Source organism: Rhinolophus hipposideros (genome assembly GCF_964194185.1).
Source record: "Rhinolophus hipposideros genome assembly, chromosome: X".
Taxonomy (NCBI): Eukaryota; Metazoa; Chordata; class Mammalia; order Chiroptera; family Rhinolophidae; genus Rhinolophus; species Rhinolophus hipposideros.
Window position 1 is genome coordinate 109,755,318 of NC_138046.1, and position 26,168 is coordinate 109,781,485.

Consider the following 26,168-nt stretch of genomic DNA (forward strand, 5'->3'; position numbering starts at 1 on the left):
TGCTACTCTGGTTCTCTGAAACCTTTCCCATGTAGCTACAGAACTGTCAATCACTGTGCAGTTTATTTCAGTGAACATTTATTAAACACCCACTGTATGCCTGACATCATGCTGAAAGCTGGAAATAAAAGGTCCCAGTCCTCCAGGAGTTAAAAGGCTTTGGGGGAAAGAAAAACACTGAATCGGATCTTTTCAAAATTGTATGACAAATGCTACGATGGGTAAGGGTACGATGGGGTCACAGAGAAAGGACGCTTAGGCCAGTCTGGAGGATTAGGAGACTCCAGGAGATGACACCTGGGCTGAGCCAGGTGAGGGCATTCCAGTCACACAAACGATGAGCAAAGGGGACATGGTATAAGGAGCAGCAGGTACAGACAGGGAGCCATTTCTAGGGCACAAAAGTCATGCACGGCAGGCATCAGCCTTTACGTTGTGGGCAGCAGCCACTGAGGATTTTTCTAAACAAGGAAATGACATGATTAGAGGTACCCTTCTGAGCAATGGCTCTGGCCAAAACATGGGGGATGACAGCTGAAGGATCAATCAGGAGGCTGGTGCGATGGCTTCTATAGGCACAAAGGAAGCAGAGGTGGGAGCTGTGAGGAGAAAGAGCAGACAGCTTGTCTACCTTAGGAGGAGAAAAGCAGTAAGACTTGCTGAGGGAAGTGAGGATAAGGGGCACTCAAAGTAGGCTCCCAGGTTTCGGGTTGTTGTAAGACCATGAACCATGACAGAGAATCAAAGCCACCATCGAGCAGGTGCAGCAAAGACAGGCGGCAGCGAGAGCAGGGCAGGCCTTTCCTGTCGCACAACCCTAACAAGCATCACGCACAGCGCCGGGCCCCCGAGGTCCCATGAAGCCCGTGTGAAAATGGTGCCCCCTGCAGCTGTACAATGGGGTGGCCTGGGATTCGACAATGGGGAGGAAATACTTGCTCGGCCTCATGGGATCACACTTGGCAGCCTTTCTGGCACTGGCGAGTAACAAAGAGGGAGTCAAAAAGGTGAGAAGGTCTAATCAAACTGTCTTACCCTCGCTAAAGTAGGTAAGATACCATTTCTAAGGTCGCTTGTATCTTTACCTGACAAACTAACACACGGCAGTAGCAACTCAAGTGTCTCTGCCAGCGTGGACCTGCCAGCGTGGACATATTTGCGAAGCTGAAGCCGAGAGGCTGAAGCATATGAACGCCTCCGCCTCCCCTCCGAGAGACCATTAACATCTTTCCGGTTAAAGTCAATGCCTGAGGATCTTTAAGGTAAACCTGGCCTCCAGTCTGACGGGTAATACCTACGCTTCTAACTCATTCACTTTCTTTACTGACATCCAGACACTCCCTCTATGTTCACCAGATGCAGCCTCCAGGAAACCACTTTGAAAAATACAGTTTGCATCTACCCTCAGACCCAGCAATGGATGTGAATAAAGGCAATTCTGTTTAAGGGTGTATACTGTATTTTATATTAATCCGACAGACCTTGTCACGCCCAGTCGCACGGTGAAGAAGGGCTCAGAGGGGCACAAAAGGAAAGTGGAGAACCTCCTGGCTTTTGGGAGTCAGAATTCACAGCATCAGCACATTCAGAGGAGGACCTAAGAATCATCCTTGATTCCTCCTTTCTGTCAACCTCACATCAATCCATCCGCAAGTTCATGTCAACATATAGGTTAAATGCATTACTTCTCCCCTCTCCACAGCCACCACTACTCCACACAACTAGCATGTCTACCCTGGACTGACTGACGTCCAGGGCTTCCCCACTTCCCACTCCAGCCCCAAAACACACGCACGCGCGTGTTTTTCACCACACAAACTAGAGGGTTCCTATTAAAATGTACACCAAACCATGTGACCACCACCCCATCCACCTTGCCAGTACTTCAAATCTTCTACCACCTCCCCACCACTTTTAAAACGAGCGCTAAACTCCTTAATATGGCTTTCACGGTCCTTCATTATCTGGCCTTGGCCTGTATCTCCAACTCCATTTTCTACCAGTTTTGTCATTTGATTCCTGTGTTACAACCACACAGGCCTGAGTGCTTATTGGTTCCCCAGGCGGAAATGCTCTTTCCTCAGATCTGCATGGGCCTCAAATCTCAGCCCAATGGTGGTCCCCTCTGCCGAGCCTTCCCAGGCCACCCTCCAACTTTCTGCTTTTACATCATCTATCACTTTACCTTATTTATGGCCCATCCCCGCCCCCGTTCCCACGAGAATGTATGTTCCATTAGGGTAGAGAATTTGTCCAGCTGGTTAGCCCCATCTCCGTGCCTGGCACATAACAGGATGCTCCATTTGCTAAATAAAGTAACAAATGAATGACTGATTCCACCTAAGGCGCAGAACTATAACTTCAGATACATCGAAGGTAAACTACAAGCACACCTTCCAAAATCACACACACGTTTTCAGTTTTTGGACAAAGCGCCTGTAAGGGTTCTTCACACCGCAGCTCCTATCTGTCTGGGCGGCTCATGCACTCTGCAGGGACTGCGTGTTGCTCTCTCACCGGCCTGTGCCGCCTACAGTCACCAAGGCACCGAGGGAAGGGGACAGCGCTGTAGAGACACCCGGTATGATTACCTGGCTGGCTGTACTGATCTTCATAGACATCCAGCCAATAAAACTGAAGCACTTGCTCCTCATCCGCCCCCTTCACCAGCGGGAGTTTACTGGAATCCACTTGAACGTCCTGGGCTGAAAAACTGCTGTCATCTTCCCTGTCGATGTCCCAACAAGAGTCATCTGGTAGAAAACTCCCTCTGCCAAAAAAAAAAAAAGAAAAAAAAAGCTTCCTTTTCAAAAACCTTTCAAAATCCAACAGAATCACTGTAGCGCTACTTGCCAGAAACTTCCTAAAATACTTACAGGAAGGATGTGGTCCCTTTCTGGGGATGTGCCTCAGCTTTCACCCCCTTTGCTGGCTCACTCTCTTGGTCCCGAGTCTTGGCAGCCACAGGCTCCATGTCCACCTCCACAGTTTCCATGGGCTCATCAAAGTCTGCCTCTTCAAAATCCACTGCCGCTGACTCCTCCTGGTCTTGTTGACACGGGGCCGGCAGTGGCTCTGCTGCAGGACATTGGGCCGGCACTGGCTTTGCTGTGGGCGTCACCACACGTTCCCATCAGGGCCCACGGCCACCAAACACAAAGGCTTCCCTGGCACAGCAAATACAGCCTACCTTCTTCTCACACTGTACCTGCATTTCTCGGCAATCTCTAAATTGGATGTGTTTAAGTTTTACTGCTATGAATTCAAATCCTTCCCACTTAAACTTGCAATCACAATTCCTTCAAAATCACCTCCACTTCCCCTTCACGGGGCCACCTTTTTTGACAGCACTTTGCAACTGCTCCACTCCCTTCTATTTCTGCCCGACATCAGACTTACCAGAAAACCGAGCACGTTTAAGAGGAACAAGAGTTAATGGAGGCTCCTTCCTTGAGACAGGGGAATCAGTTTTTCCTGAAGGAACTGCCTGTAAATGTTTTGAAATGTTTAGTCACTTAGACCTGCATACTAAAAATATGCCCACTGTCCTACCCTGATCAGAGATAATGACAGTTCCCACTTATAAAATGATTTTGTGTATTATTAATATAACAGCTTCAATTATTTTACTGTTACCTAGGTTTACAAAAAAAATACGTGTTTCCAGGAGGAAAATTATTACATTTACCACAGTTGTAATACCTATAATAAACACACACTAGCTACTATAAAATTTACGATGAAAAAAGCAGGCACATGCTATTTTTGAAATACACGAAACTACATAATGAAATGGGAGTCCTAATTTAAAACAAGAATCAACAAATTCAGAGGCATTTCCCTCACATAGAAAAGCAACCAAATAAGTTTTAAGCAATAACATAAATCACGTTTGACGGCATCGCCACACACTTTACCTTGGGGGTGTGCACAGAGAAAGGATTCATTGGAGCCTCGATGCATCGTTTTTTCTTCAGTGTTATTACAGGCGGTGGAGTTGTATAAGGTGTCTAAAAGGAGAGGTAAGACAGACATTCGTTGCCATGCTTGGTTTACCCCAAGACAGAAAAAGTACATTTTTTCCCCCACTGAAGTCCAATGAGCAAAGCATGTTTTGCCTTCCCTGCTCCCCCCCACAGATCTATGTTCGTGCACTGTGGTTACTATAGCAACAATATCAGAGTCACTAGAAAACCAGAATAGACATTGAATCCACCCCTCACCAATTTTTTCCTTTTAAAACTTAACATACTTTTCCCTTACCCTCCCAGAATATCACATTTAAAAAACTCTCAAGCTAGAACTCCATGGTGCTGGTGTTAGTCATTTTAATCAAGGGTCACTTAGAAAGATGCACACCTCTAAATGAGACGTTAGTCTTTATGTGAAGTCGCCAAGTTGCAAATTCCCGGTACAGCTGAGCCTGAGTGCTCTCAGGGGCAGCTCACTGACTCTTCCTACGCTCCAACTTGGAATTCAAGATAAGGATCTCATACCTGACCGTACAGACTGACAGACTTCAATCTCTTTCAGGAACATACACTGCAGCAACTGAGTGCAAGCAGTGTGCATTCCCAGAAGTGACTCGTGTGTATTCTTACTACCTCAAACGTACCCCCATGTAGCTCTACCTACAAAATCACACAGCTTGTAACAGCTAGAAACTACTCACCTAAAATGGTGAGAAGAAACCAATCAGAAGTATTGTTTTAAGAGTTTGGGGTTTTTTTTTGTGGTGGTGGTGTTGTCACTGCAATTTTTTAAATTCCGTTTTGTATAATTACTGAATTGTTTCTTTAGCCATGTCCCCTGCACATTTGACAATCCCGAGATTCACTTACCTCGGTGGTCAGATCTTGTAGAATGTCACCTAGCAGACCATCCTTGGACAAGTCTACAGTTTTCTGGAAGTTACAAAGGAAGGTAGAATGAGAAAGCCATACACTTCCCATTTTCATCCAGACCACACGTCTGAGAAAGGAAGAACCTAACCCAGTCAGTCTTTGCTTCTTCAATCCTTACTCTGAGTGCTCATCTACTATTCACAGATCTTAACAATCACCTGTATGTACGTACATAACTCTCAAAATTAGAGCTCCCACCCTCTATTTCCACCCTCATTCCACGATCCGCCTTGTTAATCACTAAAATAAACAGTCAGCTCAGCTTTTCAATTCAATCTTCTTTACGACCACCAAGTTCCAACCACTGGGGTACCCAAATTCACCTAGAAATCTACTTTCAGTGACTGAAATTAGGACAATACTGCTCAAGTATTTGTGCTCCAATATACTGAGCACCTAATATCCGTATAATCAAATATTAAATTTGTTTCACAAAGGAAAAGGCAAAAATCTAAGAAAAACATAAAACTCACATCTGTGGTTTTCTTCCCAGCACTAGCAATGAACATCGACTTGATATTGTTCGGCTTTGTCACCGCAGCCTTCTTTACATTCCTCTTTTCTTTGTTGTGTGCTTTATCTTTTCCTGTTGGAATATAATTCAGAAACATGTACTGGCAAAAATTAAAATGGAAAACTGAAAGCCCAGTCAGCTGCTCTCTGTATATGAGAATTTGAGAAGAAAAGCGTTAAGAATTCAAAATACAAGAATATGACATTTTATGCAAGGTACACAGGGAAGAATCTTTAAAACAAGCTTAATTCAGGAAAACCTGGGCTGAATGTTATTGCAAAAACTCATGAAAGACCGGGAAAATATTTGGTTGAGTTATTAAGAATGACTGTTTAATTGCTATTGTTAATGTGAATAAAAAGCTTTCTAAGGGGGGGGGTTTCCCCATAGAAATAAAAAGATCACATTCATCTGGAAACAGAGGATTGGCCTAGCAGCCTTCATGATATGACTTTTTAGAGCTATACTGAATCTGACAGGAAAACTGAACTGTGAATAAAATAAGATTACCAGTTATGATATTGTAGCATTCTAATTTCCATTTTATGAAGAACAGCAACGAGACACATGCAATATGTCATAGCAACACTAAACAGAGACATTTGCACAATAAACAACAACTTGTGCCATGTTGTCTCTTATGACCATGTGTACATAAATCATCTATGAACTCTTTTAATGCTGTCAATTTTACTCTCACTTTCTGATTTATCGCAGAGCAGTCTCCACCTCAAAAAGACCAAGAACAAATAGTTAATAGAGTATGGTTGACAGATATAAATACACATACCAAATGAAACAGAAAACAAAGTCCGTCCAGAAAAATACCCAATTACCCACAAAAATTTAGCATACAATAAAGATGGCATCTCATATCACTGGAAACAAGAGGGACTTTTTAATACGTAGTGTCAATTATCCATTTGTAAAGTAACCAGTATAAACACCAAAGAGATCACAGATCAAAATTTTTTAAATGAAACTGTACAAAGACTTTAATAAAAAAGACGAATTCCTGGAGTCACTCGGCAGCTTCTGTTGGGTCAGCAGCATGAGGGGCTTGCCATGAGGCATCAGCAGCGCCTCCTGGCCCATTGCTGGTGGTGCCCGCCTGGCAGCTGAGCTCCTGCCCATGTCCCCGGGCTTTGGGGGAGCAGGTCTAAGCACCGCCTCCACCGTGGCTCCTTCGGACCTGCAGACGCCGCCATAGCTCACGCCCCAAGCAGGCAGCATCATGAAGCGTACCTGCCTTACTTCCACCACCGCCAAGTGGTGCAGGGCTTTGGCTGCGGCTCCAGGCAGCTGGGCATCCCCACAGCTAAGTTATCTGAACAGTGGATAATCCACTGGCATTTATTATGGTTGGGCCCGTATTGGAAGTGGAAATGTCCATAAGATGGTGCTGAGCATAGAATGGAACCCATACTACAAGAGTACAAAGAAGTCCATGGAAACTCACATCATGCATCTCTTCAAAGAGGATTTCTACCGTGTTTCCCCGAAAATAAGACCTAGCTGGACAATCAGCTCTAATGCGTCTTTTGGAGCAAAAATTAATATAATACCCGGTCTTATTTTACTATAAGACCGGGTTTTATATAAGACCAGGTATAATATAATACAATATAATACTGGGTCTTGTATATTAATTTTTGCTCCAAAAGACACATTAGAACTGATTGTCCGGCTAGGTCTTATTTTCGGGGAAACACGGTATGGGGAAATAGTCAATGTGGCCATTGTTGGCTACCACAGACCACAAAAGAACTTTGATTCTTTAGTTACCTATTTCAGCAATTCAAGGGAATAGTGAGGAAGCTATGAAATGACTAGATTTACCAGAACATGTAAAACTCAAAGAAGACAATTTCTCCCAGGTTCCTAAGAGTAAATAATGAACGGCCACTGATGAAAAAATCATCATATTTATTCATTCACTGTTTTCCAGTATTTTACTGCTCATAATTATGCAGTCTCATCTTGGTTATATTTTTAAAATCAAACATTTTCCTACAGCTGTGAATTCTTTTAAACAGTACAATGTGGTTACCATATTATGCTTCAACTGTTCAATTAAACCCATCATGCTACAGTACTAAAAAGATTCATTTTAAAAATCAAGATTCTTTTTATATAACATGTTGATTAAAATTTACCACTAGAAAGGTCTTAAGTGTTTTATAATGGAAATGAAATGTATACAGCTATGGGTAAAAAGACAAGTCACTAGTTTGAGATGAAAACTATAATTCCCATGGTAAAATACTAGTACATATGTACCTGTATAGCATTGCTGCTCAACAGAGAAGGCTTATGAAAGTAAATGCATTAAACAGAGGGTTGATAGTTTATTATAAACCTAAGGGGGAAAATTCACACTTTGTATTTTTGATATTTTGTGCATTAATATATTATCACAAACACGAAGACTTGCGAAATTTTATTTTAGTCATTTCCTTTATGAGGGCATATCATTGTATTGTGTTCATTTTTGTTGCAACTGCCTCGGTTCTAATTGATCTAGACTCCCTCGGCCTATCATTTTTTGTCTGTCTTTTAAAACATTAAAATGAGTGTTTTTCGAGGGAACAAAGGGCAAATTCCTTTGTAACGTGGGTGAGGGAAACTCTAATTATGATTCAAAATCCATTTGCAAGGAAAAAAGATGAATAAATTCAGTTACTCCAGAAACAAGTTTAAAGACAAAACAGGAGAAAATTTTTGCAACATTTCACAGATAAAGGACCAATTTCCCTGGTATGAAAAAAAAAAAAAACCCAAAACCCAAAGGGAATGTGGCTAATAAACACAAATATGTGGTTCACATAAAAATATAGGCGTACTTCATTTTATTGTTGTGCTTTATTGTGCTTCACAGATATTGCATTTTTTACAAACTGAAGACAAGACCCTCCACCAGCAAAAAGATTACGACTTGCTTTGTGATACTCACTTTATTTCGGTGGTCTGAAACAGAACCCACAATACCTCTGAGATATGCCTGTATACATATAAACAGCTATTAAGTTTTATGAAAATATGCTCAACGTCATGTGTAAAAGAAATGCAAATTAAAACCACACCAAGATGTTATTTCTCATGTATTAGAGTGGCAAATATTGAGAAGCTTGACAACACTGTTGGCGACACCAAGGGGTCTAAGTAGACACTCATTGTTCATGAGAGTGTAAAATGGGACGACGCCTATTGAGAAGTATTTGGCAATATCTCATAAAATTTCACGTGCATTTACTTTCTGACCCAGCCATCCCTTTTCTAGGAATTTTCCTTGGGGAAAATACCATTTGCAATTATTCAATGCGGTATTATTTGTCATAGCAAATTACTGAAAATCTAAATGTCTATTCAAGGAAACAATTTGAATACACCATGGTACATCCATACAATGGAATACTATGCAGCTATGTAGAAATAAGCAAATAAAAAAGAAAGATCTCTGTCTGCTAATATGGAAGGATTTTCAAAATATCTTAAGAGAAAAAACACAAAGTACTAAAGTATCTATAGAAAATATATTTTGTATAAGAAAGAAAAGGAAATAAAATATATAGACACACAATTCCACTCCTGGGTGTATACCCAAAAGAACTAAAAACAGGTGTTCAAACAAAAACTTGCACATGAATGCTCATAGCAGCATTATTCACAATCACCAAAAATTAGAAACAACGCAAATTCCATCAACTAATAAATGGATGAATGAAATGTGGTGCATTCATGCACTGGAATATTATTCAGCCATAATAAGGAATACAGTACTAATCCACGCTACAACATGAATGAACCTTGAAAACATTATGATAAATGAAAGAAGCCAGATACAAATGGCCACTTGTTGTATCATTTCATTTACATGAAATATTCAAAATAGGCAAATCCATAGAGATAGAAAGCAGATTAATAGTTGCCAGAGGCTGGTGAAAGAGAGACTGGGGAATGCCTGCTTAATGGTTTCCATCTGGGCTGATAAAAAATGTTCCAAAAGTAGATAACGGTCATGGCTGCAAACATCGTTAATGTATTAAATGTCACTAATGATAAATTTTATGTTGTGTGCATTTTATCACAATAACAAAGGCATTTTTCATGTGCCTAAAACTGTGAAAAGGTTTGTAGGACATTTGTGAAAACTGTAAGACAAGAGAACTTATTTTTTATTGAGATCATTTTGTTTCAGAAAAAGGAATATGAATAAACGGTCAAAATGTTTAGTATACGAAATACAGATCCTAATCATAGAATAGCAAAAGAGAAGGTCAATACTGGTTTAAATAGCAAGGAAGGCTTCAATCACACCATTGAAGGTGAGCAGGATTTAGACAGGAGGACAAAAAGAAACAGATAGAATAGCAGTCAACATTTGAGGTGAAATTCTTCCACAATTTTAGTGCTTGTTTTATTTGTTTTCCCACTGGTTTTCTTCCATTGGGACTCAGCTGATCTTCTTCTGTCTCTATTTGCAAACTACAAGCCGGGAATGGGATCCACACCATGAAGTGCTGACCTTAACTTCTAGGCAAAAGTCTACAATGTTTTACGTCTTTAAAGCAGATTGAAGAATTCCATTTCCCTTCCTAAGAGCTAGGGACCTTGTTGGGCTCTTCCTTACAGACACTGACACAGTGAGGACTTACGGGTGAATGGTGACAAAGCATCGAAGAAAGATTTCAAAGACTAAGCTCTCCTTCAGAATGTCAAGTCATTCTCTTTGCTGATGTTTTACTGGGAAGAGGTTAAGAGGATTATGGAAACAAAGAGATGGCTCATTACACAACAAATATTGCATACTTTCTTTGCCCTGCTACTGCGATTGGCACTGAGATGACCAGGACATGGTACTTCCCTCAAGAACCTCCCTGTCCAGTCCAACCTCCTAATTTACAGCTGACAAAACTGATGTCCATATATACAGTGGAATATTACTCTGTCATAAGATGAAATACGGCCATTTGCAACAACATGGATGGATCTTGAGAACATCATGCTAAGTGAAATAAGTCAGATGGAAAAAGTCAAAAACCGTATGATTTCATTCATATATGAGTTATAAAACGGAAAGCAACAAACGAACAAGATAAACAAGCGAACAAAAACTCATAGACACAGACAACAGTATGGTGGTTACCAGAGGGTAAGGGGGGGTGGGGTGAAGTAGAAATGGATAAAGGGGGTCAAATATATGGTGACAGAAAGAGATATGACTCTGAATCTGCTGAACACACACTGTAATATACAGATGATGTATTATAGAATTGTACACATGAAACCTATGTAATTTTATGAACCAATGTGACCCCAATAAATTTAGGGGGAAAAAATGAAGCGGTAGTGGCATCTTCCCCTGATTTTCATTCTACCAGTCTTTCCAAGTGGTTCCGTGAAGCACCTAATTGTTTGTATCAAATCCCTTCACTGCCCGAACTCTACAGAGCAACACATCTTCTTGTGACCAATGCCTGCCTGATGCTGTATTAGTGTAGAACTGAAGATGTAACATAGGAGAATGAGCGAGGGAAGAGTATTTGCCTATGCTCCAGAAGGGAGGGAGGTGTGCAAATAAACTGGGATATGAAAGCAAAAATAGCACAAACAAGAAAATGTAAGAGAATGGAAAAATATACCATTCAAATATTAAGTAACGGTGAACAATTTCTGAGGCCAGTTTTTTATAGTTATTGTTTTAAATGTGCGTGCTGGTTTATGTGGATCATATTGTCACACAGCGTAAAACATAAAAGCGAATAAAATATACTGAGCATCAAACACAAAACAAAACAAAACACTAATGTCCAGAGAGGTGATGGGACTCATTCAAGGTGCTACAGACAATTCACAACACAGAGAACCCTAACACAGGCCTCCTAAGTTCAGGGAGATGAAAAAGCACGTGGGCTCATTCATTCTCTTCTTCAGGGAGGGGGAGGCATGGTGCTATTGTACACTAAATAAAACTCAAGGCACATAAAAACTAAAGTACACTTTGTGCCTTAAAAAATAGCTCTGAAAGACATTATTGGGCTACCTGGGGAAATCTAAATACACACAATATGTTAGATAATGTCATGAGAAGGGTATTGTAGCCAAGCAGACAAGTGTCCTTGTTCTTAGGAGGTCACTGCTGAAGCACGTAGAGGTGAAGTGTCATGGTGGCTACACTTACTTTTGGTAAATTCACCAAAACTAAAGTCTCTGGATGTAGCTGGGAACAGGGAAGGAGATAGTAAACAAATGTTGTAAAGTGTTAATCTACAAATTAGGGTCCAGACTTTCTGAAAAGTGCAAGATAGCATAGAATTTAGGCTTTGTGGCCACATATGTCTCTCTTGCACTGTTTTCTTCTTTACATCTTTCCTTTTTAAAAAAAGAAATGTAAAAACCATTCTTAGGTCAAAGGCTACATTAGCAACTGGCATGATTTCCTTGTGGGGTCATGAAAATGGGAAACTGGGGTGATGGCTGCACAACTCTATGACTATACTAAATGCCACTGAAACGTATGTTCATTTTACACAGGTGAATTGTATGGCATTTGAATTATATCTCAATTAAGCTGTTTAAAAATAAACTGGCTAAATAAAATAAAATAAAACTAAAAAAAAGAAAAGTGCACAGAAAAGTAACAAAAAATAAAATAAAATAAAATAAAATAAAATAAAATAAAATAAAATAAACTGGCTGTGAGTGGACCATACTTTGCTGATCCATGATCTAACACTTGGTGGTAATAATGAACTAAACAAACAAACAAACAAAAACAAATGCTGAAGAGAATTTCCCCTTCTCATTTGACAGGAACTACTCATAAATCAGGCTTGTTTACTCAAAAAATGTTTGCCAATGATTGCATAGCTAAGAAAATGTGACAGACATCCATTCATTATCATTTTAAATTTCAATTAAACAAAGCAAGTTGATTACTCGAAGTTCTAAACCTTGTAGTACTGTACCATTCTCAAAGAGCTAAAATTCTAACTACAGTACTTCAGTAGGAATTAAAAGACATCACTTATTGTCGCAGCCCCCAAAATCAGCAAGTTTACAATGACAGCATGAGGGGCAACCAGATAGCTCAGTTGGTTAGAGCGAGAGCTCTCAACAACAGGGCTGCCGGTTCGATTCCCACATGGCCCAGTGAGCTGCGCCCTCCACAGCTAGATTGAAGACAACAAGCTGCCACTGAGCTTCCAGTGGGGAGGCCGGATGGCTCAGTTGGTTAGAGCGTGAGCTCTCAACAACAAGGTTGCCAGTTTGACTCCCACATGGGCTGATGGGCTGTGCCCCCTGCAACTAAAGATTAAAAACAGTAACTGGACTTGGAGCTGAGCTGCGCCCTCCACAACTAGATGGAAGGACAACGACTTGGAGCTGATGGGCCCTGGAAAAACAGACTGTTCCCCAATATTCCCCAAAATTTAAAAAAAAAGAGAGAAAATAAAGGAGACATACTTTAAAAAAATAAATAAAATAAAATAACCACACAACTGAAAATTCCAAAATAAGTAAAAGACAAAATTCTTTGGACAACAGAGACGTGAAACGTCATTTCCTGGTGATATTTTTGCATTTTACATTTAATTTTCCACATAATTGTGCTCCTCTCAATAACAACATTTTCTACACCTTAAAACAACTGTGGTAGGTCCTTTTCCCTTAGAGGAAACAGTATCAAAGTACTAAGTCATCTCAAATTTTACACAATTCTTTAAATCTCAAAATGGCACTGTCTTAAAAAACAAAATGTAGGTACCTTTCTCATGGGAATCAAGGGCATCATCTTCAAGGTCATCATCAAAAATCTCTCGGCCATCCTCCACATAACCGATACCATCTGCAGGAACAAAATTTAATCCTGAGATCAAGTTTCTAAAAGTGGCCAATAATATTTCAGCCATTGACAAACAAACAAAAACCTTCATACCCACTCAGGCATTCTCCTGGCCTGTGCCCTTTTTAAGTGCAGCAGAATCCTGTTTAAACAAGTGTCAGACAAAACAGCATCCACACAGGTTTCTGAGTCAAAACCAAAGGATATATGACACAGGAATCCCTCGTCTTACTACGCTTCCCTTTATTGTGCTTCACAGATGTTGGGTTTTTTACAACTTAAAGGCAACACCCTTCACCAGCAAAGACTGCAACTCACTTTATTGCGATACTTGCTTTATTGCAGTGGTCTGGAACCGAACCTGCAACGTCACTGATGGACACGTATGCCCATACCAACCGAGGTCAGCGAGGGAAATGACATGACCCACAGAATCAAAGTTTGCCACAGTAGGATACTTTACAGTAGGCTTACTCCACCAAAAGAATAAAACATACAAGAATCCAATGACAAGCCCGGAAAAGCACCTCAGTCTACAGGGAAAACTGGCCATATAGCCAAATCCAACTATAGACGTAGAAACATAAATACAGTCACAGGCACAGCCTACAGCTCCTCCCTGAGGTCAGCATTCACATGACCCAGAAGTCACACGTAGCAGCAGGAACCACGAGCTTTCCACGAGGGACGTAGGAACGTCAGGACTCCCCTTGGTGTGGTGCTTTCCACTGCCCGAGGTACTCCTCACAGACAGCCGCATGTACTCTTCATGGCCATTCTGTGAGGCAGGCAGTTTTCTCATCCCCACAGACGTCGGGATTCCACCCAACGTTGTGGCTCCACCCAATGTCTACACAGCCATTTCCTGGAGGATTTATACTATATCCTGAGGTGTGTGCCTGGATTCTCCAAAATGCCCCAAAGAAACTATCTATTGTGCTGCTTCCACGCCCTCAAATACTGTATTTGAGGAAAATCCCAGCCAAATGTATGATCTTAACAGAACCTTACATCTGCCCCCGCAAAGCAGCAACTCCACCGCCTGAGAACGGAGGAGATGCATCTGAGACTGCCTGGCGGGCAATTTCTTCCCACGTACCGTCATCCACGATCCAGTCATCATCCTGGCGGGCCTGAACCAGCCTCGAATACTGTTCTTCATCAACCTCTTCATACACACTTGTGAAATCCTCAACCTGCCATCATACAAGTTTGAGAAAGCTTCAAATGGAGTGAAAGTGTTAAATAGCTCTGATGAAAAAAATTGTCAAAATTGAAACAGGAATGGCAGCCTGAAGAAGTAGCTGCAACCAAATCATGAGTTCTGACATTCAACACCACTACACGGTTTTCCTTAAATAGACATCAATTAGCTGAGTATTCCTTTTAGGTGGGTGTTAACATAAGATATTAAATGATTCCATTAGCATAATACACTTGTCACACCATCAATTACTCATCTACTTCATAAAAAACAAACTGAATTATAGCCAATTCTTCATTAGCTGCTTTGGGGATTATTCACTTATAATTTCTAGACTGGTTTCTCCTGTCTGTAAGGCATACCACCTCCCTCTCCACTAGCTCACGTTGCCCTGTGAACAGATGATCATTTTAGTAACTGTTCAACCGACCAAATATAATTCAAAAGGAAATACCTCCCCTCTTCATCCGTTAGCAAAACATATTCTATATTCTGCAGGTACACTAGAAATGGCTTTTGAGTGATCTCTGTTTGAATTATCACTGATCCCCCACCATTCTCCGGTCTCGATACTGCAGAGACAAAGGCTGAGCTACTGGAAGCAACTGACGTGTCCATCAACAGACAAATGGATAAAGATGTTATCTATACACACAATGGAATAGCACTGAGCCATAAAAAAGAATGTCGCCTTGCCATTTGCAGCAACATGGATGAACCTTGAGGGCATTATGTTAAGTGAAGTAAGTCAGACAGAGAAAGACAAATACCAGATGATTTCACTTATATGCGGAATCTAAAAAACAAAACAAAACAAAACCAGACTCATAGGTACAGAGAACAGACTGATAGTTGCGGGGTGGAGGGGGTGAAGTGAATCAACAGATGCAGACTTCCAGATATAAACTACGTAAGTCATGGGAATATAGTACACAGTGTGGGGAATATAAACTATAATATTCTATCAACTTTGTATGCTGACAAATGGTAACTAGACTCATTATGGTAATCATTTTGTAATGTACATAAAGTCAAATTGCTATGCTAAACCTGAAACTAATATAATACTGTATGTCAATTATACGTCAATTGGAAAAAAACAAGGGGCGGCCGGGTGGCTCAGTTGGTTAGAGCGAGAGCTCTGAACGACAGGGCTGTTGGTTCTATTCCCACTTGGGCCAGTGAGCTGCGCCCTCCACAACTAGATTGAAGACAATGAGCTGCTGCTGAGCTTCCGGAAGGGGGCCGGATGGCTCAGTTGGTTAGAGTGTGAGTTCTCCACAAGGTTGCCAGTTCAATTCCCGCATGGGATGGTGGGCTGCGCCCCCTGCAACTAAAGATTGAAAGCAGCAAATGGACTTGGAGCTGAGCTGCGCCCTCCACAACTAGGTTGAAGGACAACGACTTGGAGCTGATGGGCCCTGAAGAAACACACTGTTCCCCAATATTCCCCAATAAAATTTATTTTTAAAAAAACAAAAACAAACAAAAAACACTGAGCTACTTGGAGAGCAAGTGCAGAGACTGGCAAGTCTTCCAATCACACAAGCTGTCCAACTGCTAGAGGGCCAGAACACCACGAATTACTGGCATGAATAGAGCAGACCATCTCAACACAGTGGAAGCAATAAATGGAACACATACACACTACTGCTACAGCTGCTATGGTGACAGGCCATCGACTTCCCAGATGAGAATTTGGTGGGCTGGTGAGCAAGAACTCAGATACCTCGTTAAAAATTTCCCCCTTCTCTTGAGAGCTCTGCCTTTTCTAGTGGGGCTCGAGAAAATGACTAGCTCCACCAGAGAAGCTAGCACCCTACGAAAACACACTTGGACAAGGAGCTTTGAGAGCCCAATGGGCAGAGCTGACTGGATTTCTGCCACACCTACAAGGCTTATAATTACAGGACTAGGCTTAGTTTTCACCTCCTGTTTATTCTACAGAGATCACCAGCAAACATTGATTTGGCCTTCCACCATTTGATAACAGAAACTACCTACCCTACCAAATTCAGTTTTTGACAACCCAAACACAAACTAGTCCAATTAACATTACTGTACTGACCAATTGGGGGAGGCAACTGGCAAGATAATTTTTGTTGATTGAAGTCTATGAGGCATACTTTGTCTCTTCTTATTTAAGCAACTCACTTATATACTATCGAAAAGGTACCACAAAACCATTTTAAAATATCCTTTTGAGTCACAAGCCATTTTGACTCTATCCCTGAAAACATTGCAACTGCTCAGCATGAACTCTTAGAGCCATGCAATTAACACCAGTGATTAAAAGGAAGTCACTCACGTTGTGTCAACATCTGAAATACCCCAAAGAACTCCCTTAGAGAAGTACCCACATTAAAAATGCTTTACTCCTGCTTTACTGCAATCCTTTCAGCAGCCCTTTATGATATGGCCGACTCACTTAACTTTCATGAATGGTGCTAAAAGACAAAAATCCTCTTCTACTTGTTTAATCGCCCAATACAGTACAGGCCATGGTTAAACGCACATATTCTGAAGCCTGGGTTCAAATCAAGACTCCGCCACTGTGAGCTCAGATAGGTTAGCTGCGAAATACTGTTCATCACAGTATCTAACTTTAAATGACTATTGGAAGGATTAAATAAATGCAAATATTTGTAAAAGCACTTAGAACAATGTTAGCAAAAGAAATATATTTGTTATAATTTTCTAGTGTTAATTAATCACTTTATGGCCCTGCAGCAGTTAAGATACTCAGAGAACGTGTTGAAGGTGAAGCCAGGTAAGTTGTGGAGACAGTAGTAGCCACTCTGTTTTTACCTGTGAGCCACAGACAGTGAATAGAGGAAACAGCCAAATGGGCATAACATTCAACCTTACACCAGAGTGCCACAGAAGGAAGGCCCAAGTCCCCACCACCACTCACTCCCCTTGCAAATGAAATTAGGAAAGGGGAAGTAGTGCTTCACTAGACTGCTCAATACCTTAAGAATACAGTAAAAGCAGCTCTGAGGTCCTCCAACAAAGTCATGGGACTAACCAGAGACAGTGTGCTTAATAAGGAAAAAAATATATACAAGGTGGGATCAAACAATACGGTGAATGTTTAAATGAAAAAATGTATTACAGTAAAAGACGCATTGCCATTAATCCCCCTCAAATATACTCCCTCTCGCTTCGAACACATTTATCCCATCGTTCTTGCCACTTTCTGAAGCAGTTCTGGAAGTCCTCTTTTGTGAGGGTCCTCAGTTGTGCTGTAGCGGCTGCCTCGGTGTCCTGAATCGATTCAAAACGTTTATCTTTCATGGCCATTTTGATTTTGGGGAAGAGCCAGAAGTCACTCGGTGCCAGAACCAGTGAATAAGGTGGATGAGGATGAGGGCACATCGTAATGTTTTTATTTGACATAAATTGTCGTACCAGAAGCGATGTGTGACATGGAGCATTCTCATGATGGAGGATGATTTACGGCACACTTTAAAACCCACCTTCTCTCAACCGTAGCTCACACCCGACTGACTGCACTGAACAAGCTGAAATTTGTCACATACTGTTACTGAGGTTCAACACATCACTTCCCCTATTAAAGATCCCTGCCTTTCCGTTAGATGGCACTCGGCAGCAGCATTCGCTGTATTTTGTGATCACAACGGAAAGACGGGTCACACATCACTTCTGGTATGGCAATTTGTGTCAAATAAAACATTACGGTGTATCCTCATCTACCTTATTCACTGGATCTGGCAACGTGCAACTTCTGGCTCTTCCCCAAAGTCAAAGTGACCATGAAAAGAAAACGTTTTGGATCGATTCAGGACATCAAGGCAGCCACGACAGCACAACTAGACACTCACGAAAGAGGACCTCCAGAACTGCTTCAGAAAGTGGCAAGAACGATGGGATAAGTGTGCTTGAAGCGAGGGGGCATATTTTGAGGGGGATTAGTGGCAATGTGTCTTTTACTGTAATAAATTTTAATTTAAACATTCACCATAATTTTTGATCACACCTCATATAGCTGCTTTCATTTCAGAATTGTAAAGGCATCTGTAAAGTGCCTCACAGGAACTTTAAGGGTCGAGCAGTCTCTCCATAATCTGTCAATCTACCTCATGCCCTTGCTTGTTCAATATTAAGAAATCACTATTGTAACAAGCTTGAAATATATGCATATTTCAAATCAGTGACATAGATGACATAAGACTACCTAAAGGCTATGAAATAGATGAAGCACAGCAGAAAAATAATGGTTACTTACTTCATATTTATACTTCTCACCAGCTTTAGCCTTTTTCAATCTTTCCAGAGCTTCCTGGCGTCCTTTCTTTGATTTCTTTTCTCGCCGGGATCGACAGACTACAAAGCTTCCTGAATCTGACACAGCTGGAAAAAAAGCCAAATTCATGTAAGGTGCTATGAAATTGTCAGCCATCTTCCCTCAAAAAGAGGAACTCTTTTCTTCCACCAAAAAGAGGAAAATACCAAATTCAACTTACTGATATCTCCTACAGACACTAGAGAAGGGAGATCAGCGGTTAGTCCATAAACTTTCCATTAGAAATGAGGGGCTTTAAGTAGTTATGAAAGGAAAATTCATTTTGTATTTTATTAATCAACACTTGAAAGGTTTTAAGGAGCACCTGCTCTTTGCAAAAGTACTAGGTGCTCTGAGAGACTCAAAGATCAGAAAGATACGCTGCCAATACTCAGAGAACTTAAAATCTAAAATGGAAGATAAATAGCAACTAACTCACTCTAATCTTTAGAAGTAATGCATGCCCCAACAGAGGTTCAGATAAAGTATCTAGAACTTCAAAGGAGGGCTAAATTGGGGTATTGGGAGAATTTAACAAAGATGGTTCTGAGGAGATTCTTGATTCCTTCACTGATTTCCAGGCCTTGCTCAGTTGGTTACGACATTAAAGGATGATAGTAAAAAATTAAAAAGGTTAAAACATGTTTTGTCAAAAATTACTGAAATACCAGAGGGCCTCGGTGTTCATTCATTTAACTTTTGAATTATTCATGATTTGGTCATTATAAACTGACCACTTCAACCACATACTAAAAAGATTTCATCCAGAGAATTACAACTTTCATATACCAGCTGATGAATAACCAAGTCAAGTGAGACAGGGCTGCCTGCCAGCCATGAGTTTAGGCTCAACATGATTGCCTTCTATGTCTGTGAAATTGAGTATTTTATTGTATTTGGTGATAATTATTTTATAAAGTGGAGTAGGCACAGTAAAAGAAAAGTATTGATAAAAGGCATCCTAAAAGCTCCAAGCCACTGGAAAATTCACAACAACATTAAGCTGTTTGACTAAGTGTTTCACTGAAATAGAAGATGCAATTTAAAGAACATGTACCAGATGCTGGCAGTCACTATTGAAAACTGCATCTTAAAATTAGAGGCCGTATTTCTTCAAGCTTCCTGGAAATGGAATCTTTCTTTATAACATCTCAGTCTATTGTTTGACTTTCACATGTGACTTTTAAATCCATTTTTAGAAAGGCATTAAGTAAAAATTAAGGAATGTAGGTACTGGGTGATGACAGCCACAAAATCTTGGGTGTCACTCAAATGTTTTCTAAAAATCATGAGCAGGCCTACATGAAGAGGTTTTGGAGATCACTGAACATGACCACTGTGAGTGAAAAGTTGGTCTCAGTGTCTTCCCTTTAAGGTTCCTTTAGATTATCCCAACAAAATCTATAGGTCTTCAAATGGACTTATTCCATAGGAAATAATGTGCCATACTACAATGACAAGACAGAGTTGCCTGTCCTCGAGGGGCTTAAAGTCAAGTAAAAGCAAAGCACCTGAGGCTCCCACCATCATATAAACAGGGTGTCATATAAAAGGTCAGAACATGATACTGAGGAAACGTAGAAAAGAGAGCTGTTAATTTTGCCTGGGAAATCAGGGAAGGCTTCCCAGGAAAGGTTTCCAACACAGACCCAGGAAGAGGAGTAGAATTTCAGAGTACAGGGTAAAAAGTGGCACAAGCAGAAGAAAAGGTATGAGCCAGATTACAAAATGACAAAAAGGCAAGGTGTATCCAGAAACCGAGAGAAAGTCAGTGTGGAAGGTAAGATATGATGAGAGTGTAGAATGAGTGGGAGAAAGAGTTTAGGGAGAAGAGCACAAGCCAGCTCTGCCACTTACTGGGTGACAATGAGAACACCAGTTAACCTCTGAGCTGCAGTGGCCAGCTGTCTTCTTGTTTTAAGCTGTCCAGCATCTGAACTTGTTTGTGAAATTTCCCCCTTATAAGTCTGATGGGACACAAAGCCCATGTCCTATTACAGAAGCTGAAAAGGGAAACGCTGTTTCCCAGACACCCTCACAGCTAGGGCATGGGCATATAAAATAGGCTCTACCGATAGGAACGTCTGCTCAGACTTGAAGTTGGAAGCTAGTGTCACAAGGAAAGGGGCGGGCTAAGGGAAGATTCTAGAAGTAGCAACAGCTGCAAGAGGATTAAGTACCTGGGGCAGCAGTGCTAGCAATGTTAACTACAGCTATAACCTCAAGTACTTGGCTGTGGTTGGCAATGACCTCCTCACTGAACCAGTTTTGTGGCACGATTTTAATCACTATTCCTGGCTAAGCAGCCACCAGCTGGCTCTCCCATCCTCCTGGAGTTTCTGTGAACAACACAATATCCTTCTAGTAAATTCCTTTTCTGTTTAAATCAGCTAGAGTTGGTTCCTATAGCTAGAGAATCCTCAAGGTCCTCATCTGTGAAATGGGAATAATCAGGTCCGCTTCAGAAAGTTGTTAAGGGCTAAATGAAGGTACTTGACTTACTCTGTACTCAGCAACATAAGAGAAGCTAATTTAATGTGTGTGTAGATGCAGGGTACACGTGTACGTACGTACACACACACACACACACACACACACACACACACCCCTAGTAGTACTGTGGTCTAGCTTCTAGAAAGCAAATAAAGCAAAGCAGCTTTCTCAGGGAAGCACCAATATAACACTGCATATAATTCCTATCTTAACTCCATGAAGACAAAAAGCATGTTCATCTTAGTTACATTGCTAACACCAGAGCCTGGCAGAATGCCTACGCCTAGCAGGTACCTAATAAATATTTGCCGAGTGAACCACTGTACCTGCTTTATTTAATCATTAAATTCTCCCTGATCTCATTTCATATATAATAACAGCAAGTTAAAATAAGACCTTTCAACTTTTCACTGCCACTATCAAGGTACCCCCTCCCTCTAATACTTAAGGAGGAAAAATGGCCTAGATTTTCCTTTTTTGGAATATGTCTCCAATGCTTCACATAGGTAAGTTAGCAAAAAAGAAGCAGCATGAAAAATCAAGTTACAAAAGTTTAAATATTTGGTTCAAAATTACCATCTGGAGTAGCCCCATTGGTTGGGAGCTGGAAAGGAGCAGACCGACACTACCAGCCAGCAACAATCTTTCAGGTAACAATCTTTCAGTCTGCTCTAAAGAAAAAATTCCAGTCACAACTCCCCAGCAACACTTAATCAACACCATGACTTAAGAGGGGTCTCAAGATTGCACCGTATCCTCCAAAGAGTGATTTCTTGATGCTCACAGATGTCATACAGTTTTTAGGGTGAAGAAACGGCTCAGTGGCAAATCAGGGCTGCAAAGACTGTTCACATACTCACATCCTACATCCCATTTGTAATCCACGCTGGTCGATTCTCCAAAATAAATTGTCTTAAAAAACGCAAGGCTAGAAGAACAAATTGAAATCTCTGATTCACAACTAGGTGAATGCAAAGAAAGCTGATTAGGAAGCAAGTTGTCATTAATGGTGAGGTATTTGAGTGACAGGAAATGTGACGCCTGAGCAAAAAAGCGAAGCATGATTTTAAGTTAGAAGTTTGATGAAGTTAAGTCACACTTTAGTTGAACACTGTTCAAAAAATCAGAAATCAGACAAAGCCATTTGCGTGTTTTGTATTCTATTTTTGGAAATAAAAGATTACCACTGAAAACGGAGTGATACAGGGCATCCAAAATGCTGCTGAACTGATGCATTTTTTTAGAAGCCTCACCAGAAATGACTAGATTGTGAACACTATTTCTGTGCAATACTTGAAGAACTTTCCATAGAATTTGAAAGAAAAATTGTTAATGCATAAAGTAGAAACCAAGTACCTAAAAAGACAAATTGCAAAAAATAAAAAGAAATAAAAAACAAATTGCAGTTGTATCTTCTGGCTACAGCACTTGAGCTTTCTTTTCTGCTTACTTACAACATAACAATTTTCCAGGCAGTTTCTATAAAAGGGATGGCGTATTTCTGTCCTAGCCCTCAAGCGCATACTTGGGGCGGCAATATGAAATACTTTCGGCCAAGACTGTACCCCGCGGGGGCCAGTCTCGATATAGGTGTGCCCAGCACGTGGGACGCGATTCACCAAATGGAATAAAAAGAAAGGCAGGCTAGTGTGGAGATCCAGAGTGACAGAGGTGACGGAGCGTCCCAGACAAAAAGCCCCGCAGTGGGGTTGCCAGGAGCAAAGGGCCCTGCAAGGAAGCCCCATCTAACGCCAGTACATCCAGCTCTGGAAGACCAAGGTCCGCGCCCAAGAAGACCCGGGGGGCCATTCGGCAAAGCGCACAAGGAAAAATAAAACAGAGGCCCACCCTCGAGTACCCACACCTGCAATCACTCCACGGTCCCCGCACTCCCAACCCGACCCCGAGCACCCCCAGCTCACAGTCATCGCCGTGCACCGGCGCCATGGTCCCGGAGTCTCCCGATTCCGCGCCAACCAGCCCAAAACTGGCGCGGGGGCTGAGACAGGCGCCAGCCTGAAAGCCAATCAGCGGTTCGGAAGGCTGCGGACTTCCGTCCGGAAGGCTACTGACGTGTAGCGCCGCGTCGTGCCCCGCCCTCGGCCTTCCCGCGGGCGCGCGTTTCGCGCCGTGTGATTAACCCTAAGGGAAAAGCACCAGCTGAGCGGAGGCCGAAGGGAACAGGAAAAAGGAGCGGTCGGGCGCGGGAAAGGAGCCTTCTGGAGACTCTCTGCGCAGGCGCACCTGTGCTGGTGGGAAAAGATTTGAGTGCGTTGGAGTAGGGGCTCTTTGGTTCTGAGAGATGATTTGCCGGGAAAAGAGATGCGGGCTGGCAGTAGGCTGGACGTGGTTGGACCGGTTTCCCAGGACCCTGGGAAAGCGACTGCATCCTGCCGCACAGTCTGAGTCTGGCCTGATACAATGTCAGAGTGTGGACACAGTCGCTGTATAATACATATATTATAGATAGATAGATAGATAGATAGATAGATAGATAGATAGATACAGATATAGATAAATATCCAAAAAAGTATACATATTTTAAGACAGGAAAAAACTGTATTAAAATTGTAATACTAAATATACACCGATAACAAAAGATGAAAACAAGTCATGTTTGACTTCTGCAATTATAAGAGGTGCTCAAAGTGGTTACATCGTAATTTTAATACAGTTTTTTCCTTTCTTAAAATGTGTATACATTTTTTTGGCACCCTCTGTATAAACATATATACCAGGGGTGCCAAAAAATATATATACACATTTTAAGAGATGTTATCTATGCTCAAGCAGTAGTTCGCTGTAATCAGAAGTGTCTGGACACTGATGGTAACCACTGTGAGCACCTTTTGTAATTGCAGAAGTGAAACGTGACTCGTATTCATCTTTTGTTATCAATATATATTGAGTATTACAATTAATACAGTTTTTTTCCTTTCTTAAAATGTGTATACATTTTTTGGCACTCTATACACACACAAAAAAACACACACACACACAAAACACACACACTGACCACATAAAGCTATATGCACCATATTAACCAAATGACCAAAAGTAGCATCACTAATCAATAAGGGGCAATCATATGCCTCTTGATGTGATGCACTTAGAAAAAGGAACATCACCTATATAGTCTTCATGCAAAAAAATGTTTAACCTGAACCTACCTACCCATGAAGAAATAAGATGTATTCAAAGTGTAGGACTATCTATAAAACGTCTGGCCTGTACTCCTGCAAAATGGCAATGTTATGAAAGACAAAAAGGGTGTTAGAGTCTTGTACATAGTACAAAGCATGCAATGTATGCGTCTCATTTATTGTTTAACAAACAATAAGAACAGAGACGTTGGTATGTATATCTTAACTAAAGAACACGTATTAAACCAAGAACTTAAAATGAGAACCATCTCTGAGTACCATTTTATGTAGAATTAATTTTAGCCGTGGAGACCAATGCATCTGAACCCTTTTCTCAAACCCACTAGTGCATAATGCTTTTGGCCCCATCCCCCTAGAGAGCAATATTAGATCCATGCCCTCAAGTGATTCATCATGAATTATAGACCAATGGGCAAATCTTTTGTGATAACTGAGCCCTGGATCATAGCATAAATATGCAATGTCATAGTGAATAAAACCTGCCCCAAAGACAAGTAGATATACTAATGCTTCAGAACCTACTCAACCAGCTGCATGAACTAGCACTTGGGAATGGAAAACCAGAATTCATCTGGGAATCATTAAAGGTATTGGAGCAAAGTTAAGAATTATGAGTTAAAACATTAATCATATAGTCAGTCAATAGTGAATTTTAGCAGAGGATGGCAGCATGAGGATTTCTTATTTTGTCTACGGCCTTAAAGTTTATAAAGTTTACAGTAGTAGTTTTATAAGTTTAGAACATTGATTGTCAACTTTGGCTACAAATTAGAATTATCTGAGCAGTTTTTCAAAGTTCCAGCGCCCTTCCAGACCTATTAAGTCAGAATTTCTGATGATGGAATTCCAATGTGCAGCCAAAGTCTAGAACAAAGAGTCTGGACAAGGTGTTGCTAAACCTTAGAATCATCAGCAGGATGCATAACCCAGAAATAAATATCCATTCGAACAATGTGTGGTCACATATGCCTGCACACATCTTTTTCCATCAAGAAGGAGAGCTCATCTCCCACCTATTCTAAAGACTTTCACTCTTTAATATCTTAGACCATTTAGTACTGTGTCTTCCTATGAATGAATGATATCTGGGTTACCTAAAAGACACTTATGTAAGGCCAGAACTACTTTAAAAGATCATCCTGGAAACAAAAGGTGTTCAAAAGTGGGGGAGGGGAGCATATCTCCTAGATCACACATTACTAGCTAGGTAAGCCTGCTAAAAAGTTATGTATGTGTGTATAAATCTGAGGCTTTCCAAGACATATATGTTATTCTTAGATCAAAAACAAAGGTTATGTCTTAATTGATCTTTACTTTCATTTGCCTCGACTGGCATAAATAATCAATGGCTAGCTACACATGATGACTCACTATGTTATATCTATCTATACCTCTTTAATACATTGAGTATGCTTCTAAAAATTCATGTCAATATTTGTTTGTTTTTATATGGTGTAGTCTGCCTTACATTTTCAATTAAGCTTTTAATTTTGAGATAGTTGTAAATTCACATTCAGTTATGAGAAATAATACAGAAAAATTCCATGTATCCTTTACCCAGTACCTCCCAATGGTAACATCTTGCAAAACTATAGTATCATATCACAACCAGGACATTGACATGGATACAGTTCAAGATACAGTACACTTCCATCTCTAAGGATCCCTTATGTTGCCTTATACAGCCACACCTGCTCCCCTCCTGCTCAACCCTCTACCCCCACCCCATCCTTAACC

At 41.0% G+C, this 26,168-nt stretch overlaps 1 protein-coding gene and 1 pseudogene across 4 annotated transcripts in view; one reads left to right on the forward strand and one right to left on the reverse strand.

The window, feature by feature from the left end:
* The window catches only part of POLA1 (DNA polymerase alpha 1, catalytic subunit), a 282,912-nt gene extending 259,566 nt beyond the window's left edge, over positions 1-23,346 (reverse strand). For 2 of the 3 annotated variants that reach the window (XM_081042752.1, XM_081042754.1), the window contains exons 1-10: positions 23,190-23,346; positions 18,718-18,842; positions 14,364-14,460; positions 13,187-13,267; positions 5,378-5,490; positions 4,842-4,904; positions 3,918-4,010; positions 3,400-3,487; positions 2,877-3,108; positions 2,592-2,770 (exon numbers count right to left, since the gene is read on the reverse strand). In XM_081042752.1, coding sequence (XP_080898878.1) covers positions 2,592-2,770; positions 2,877-3,108; positions 3,400-3,487; positions 3,918-4,010; positions 4,842-4,904; positions 5,378-5,490; positions 13,187-13,267; positions 14,364-14,460; positions 18,718-18,842; positions 23,190-23,214 — 1,096 coding nt within the window. In that variant the 5' untranslated portion in view covers positions 23,215-23,346. The remainder of the gene's footprint in view (positions 1-2,591; positions 2,771-2,876; positions 3,109-3,399; positions 3,488-3,917; positions 4,011-4,841; positions 4,905-5,377; positions 5,491-13,186; positions 13,268-14,363; positions 14,461-18,717; positions 18,843-23,189) is intronic. The other variant, XM_081042753.1, reaches the window with a different exon arrangement.
* On the forward strand, positions 5,617-7,327 carry LOC308494468 (riboflavin kinase-like; annotated as a pseudogene). The gene is made up of 3 exons: positions 5,617-5,633; positions 6,576-6,908; positions 7,110-7,327. The product of its transcript is annotated as a riboflavin kinase-like (transcript).
* Positions 23,347-26,168: the final 2,822 nt, after the last annotated feature.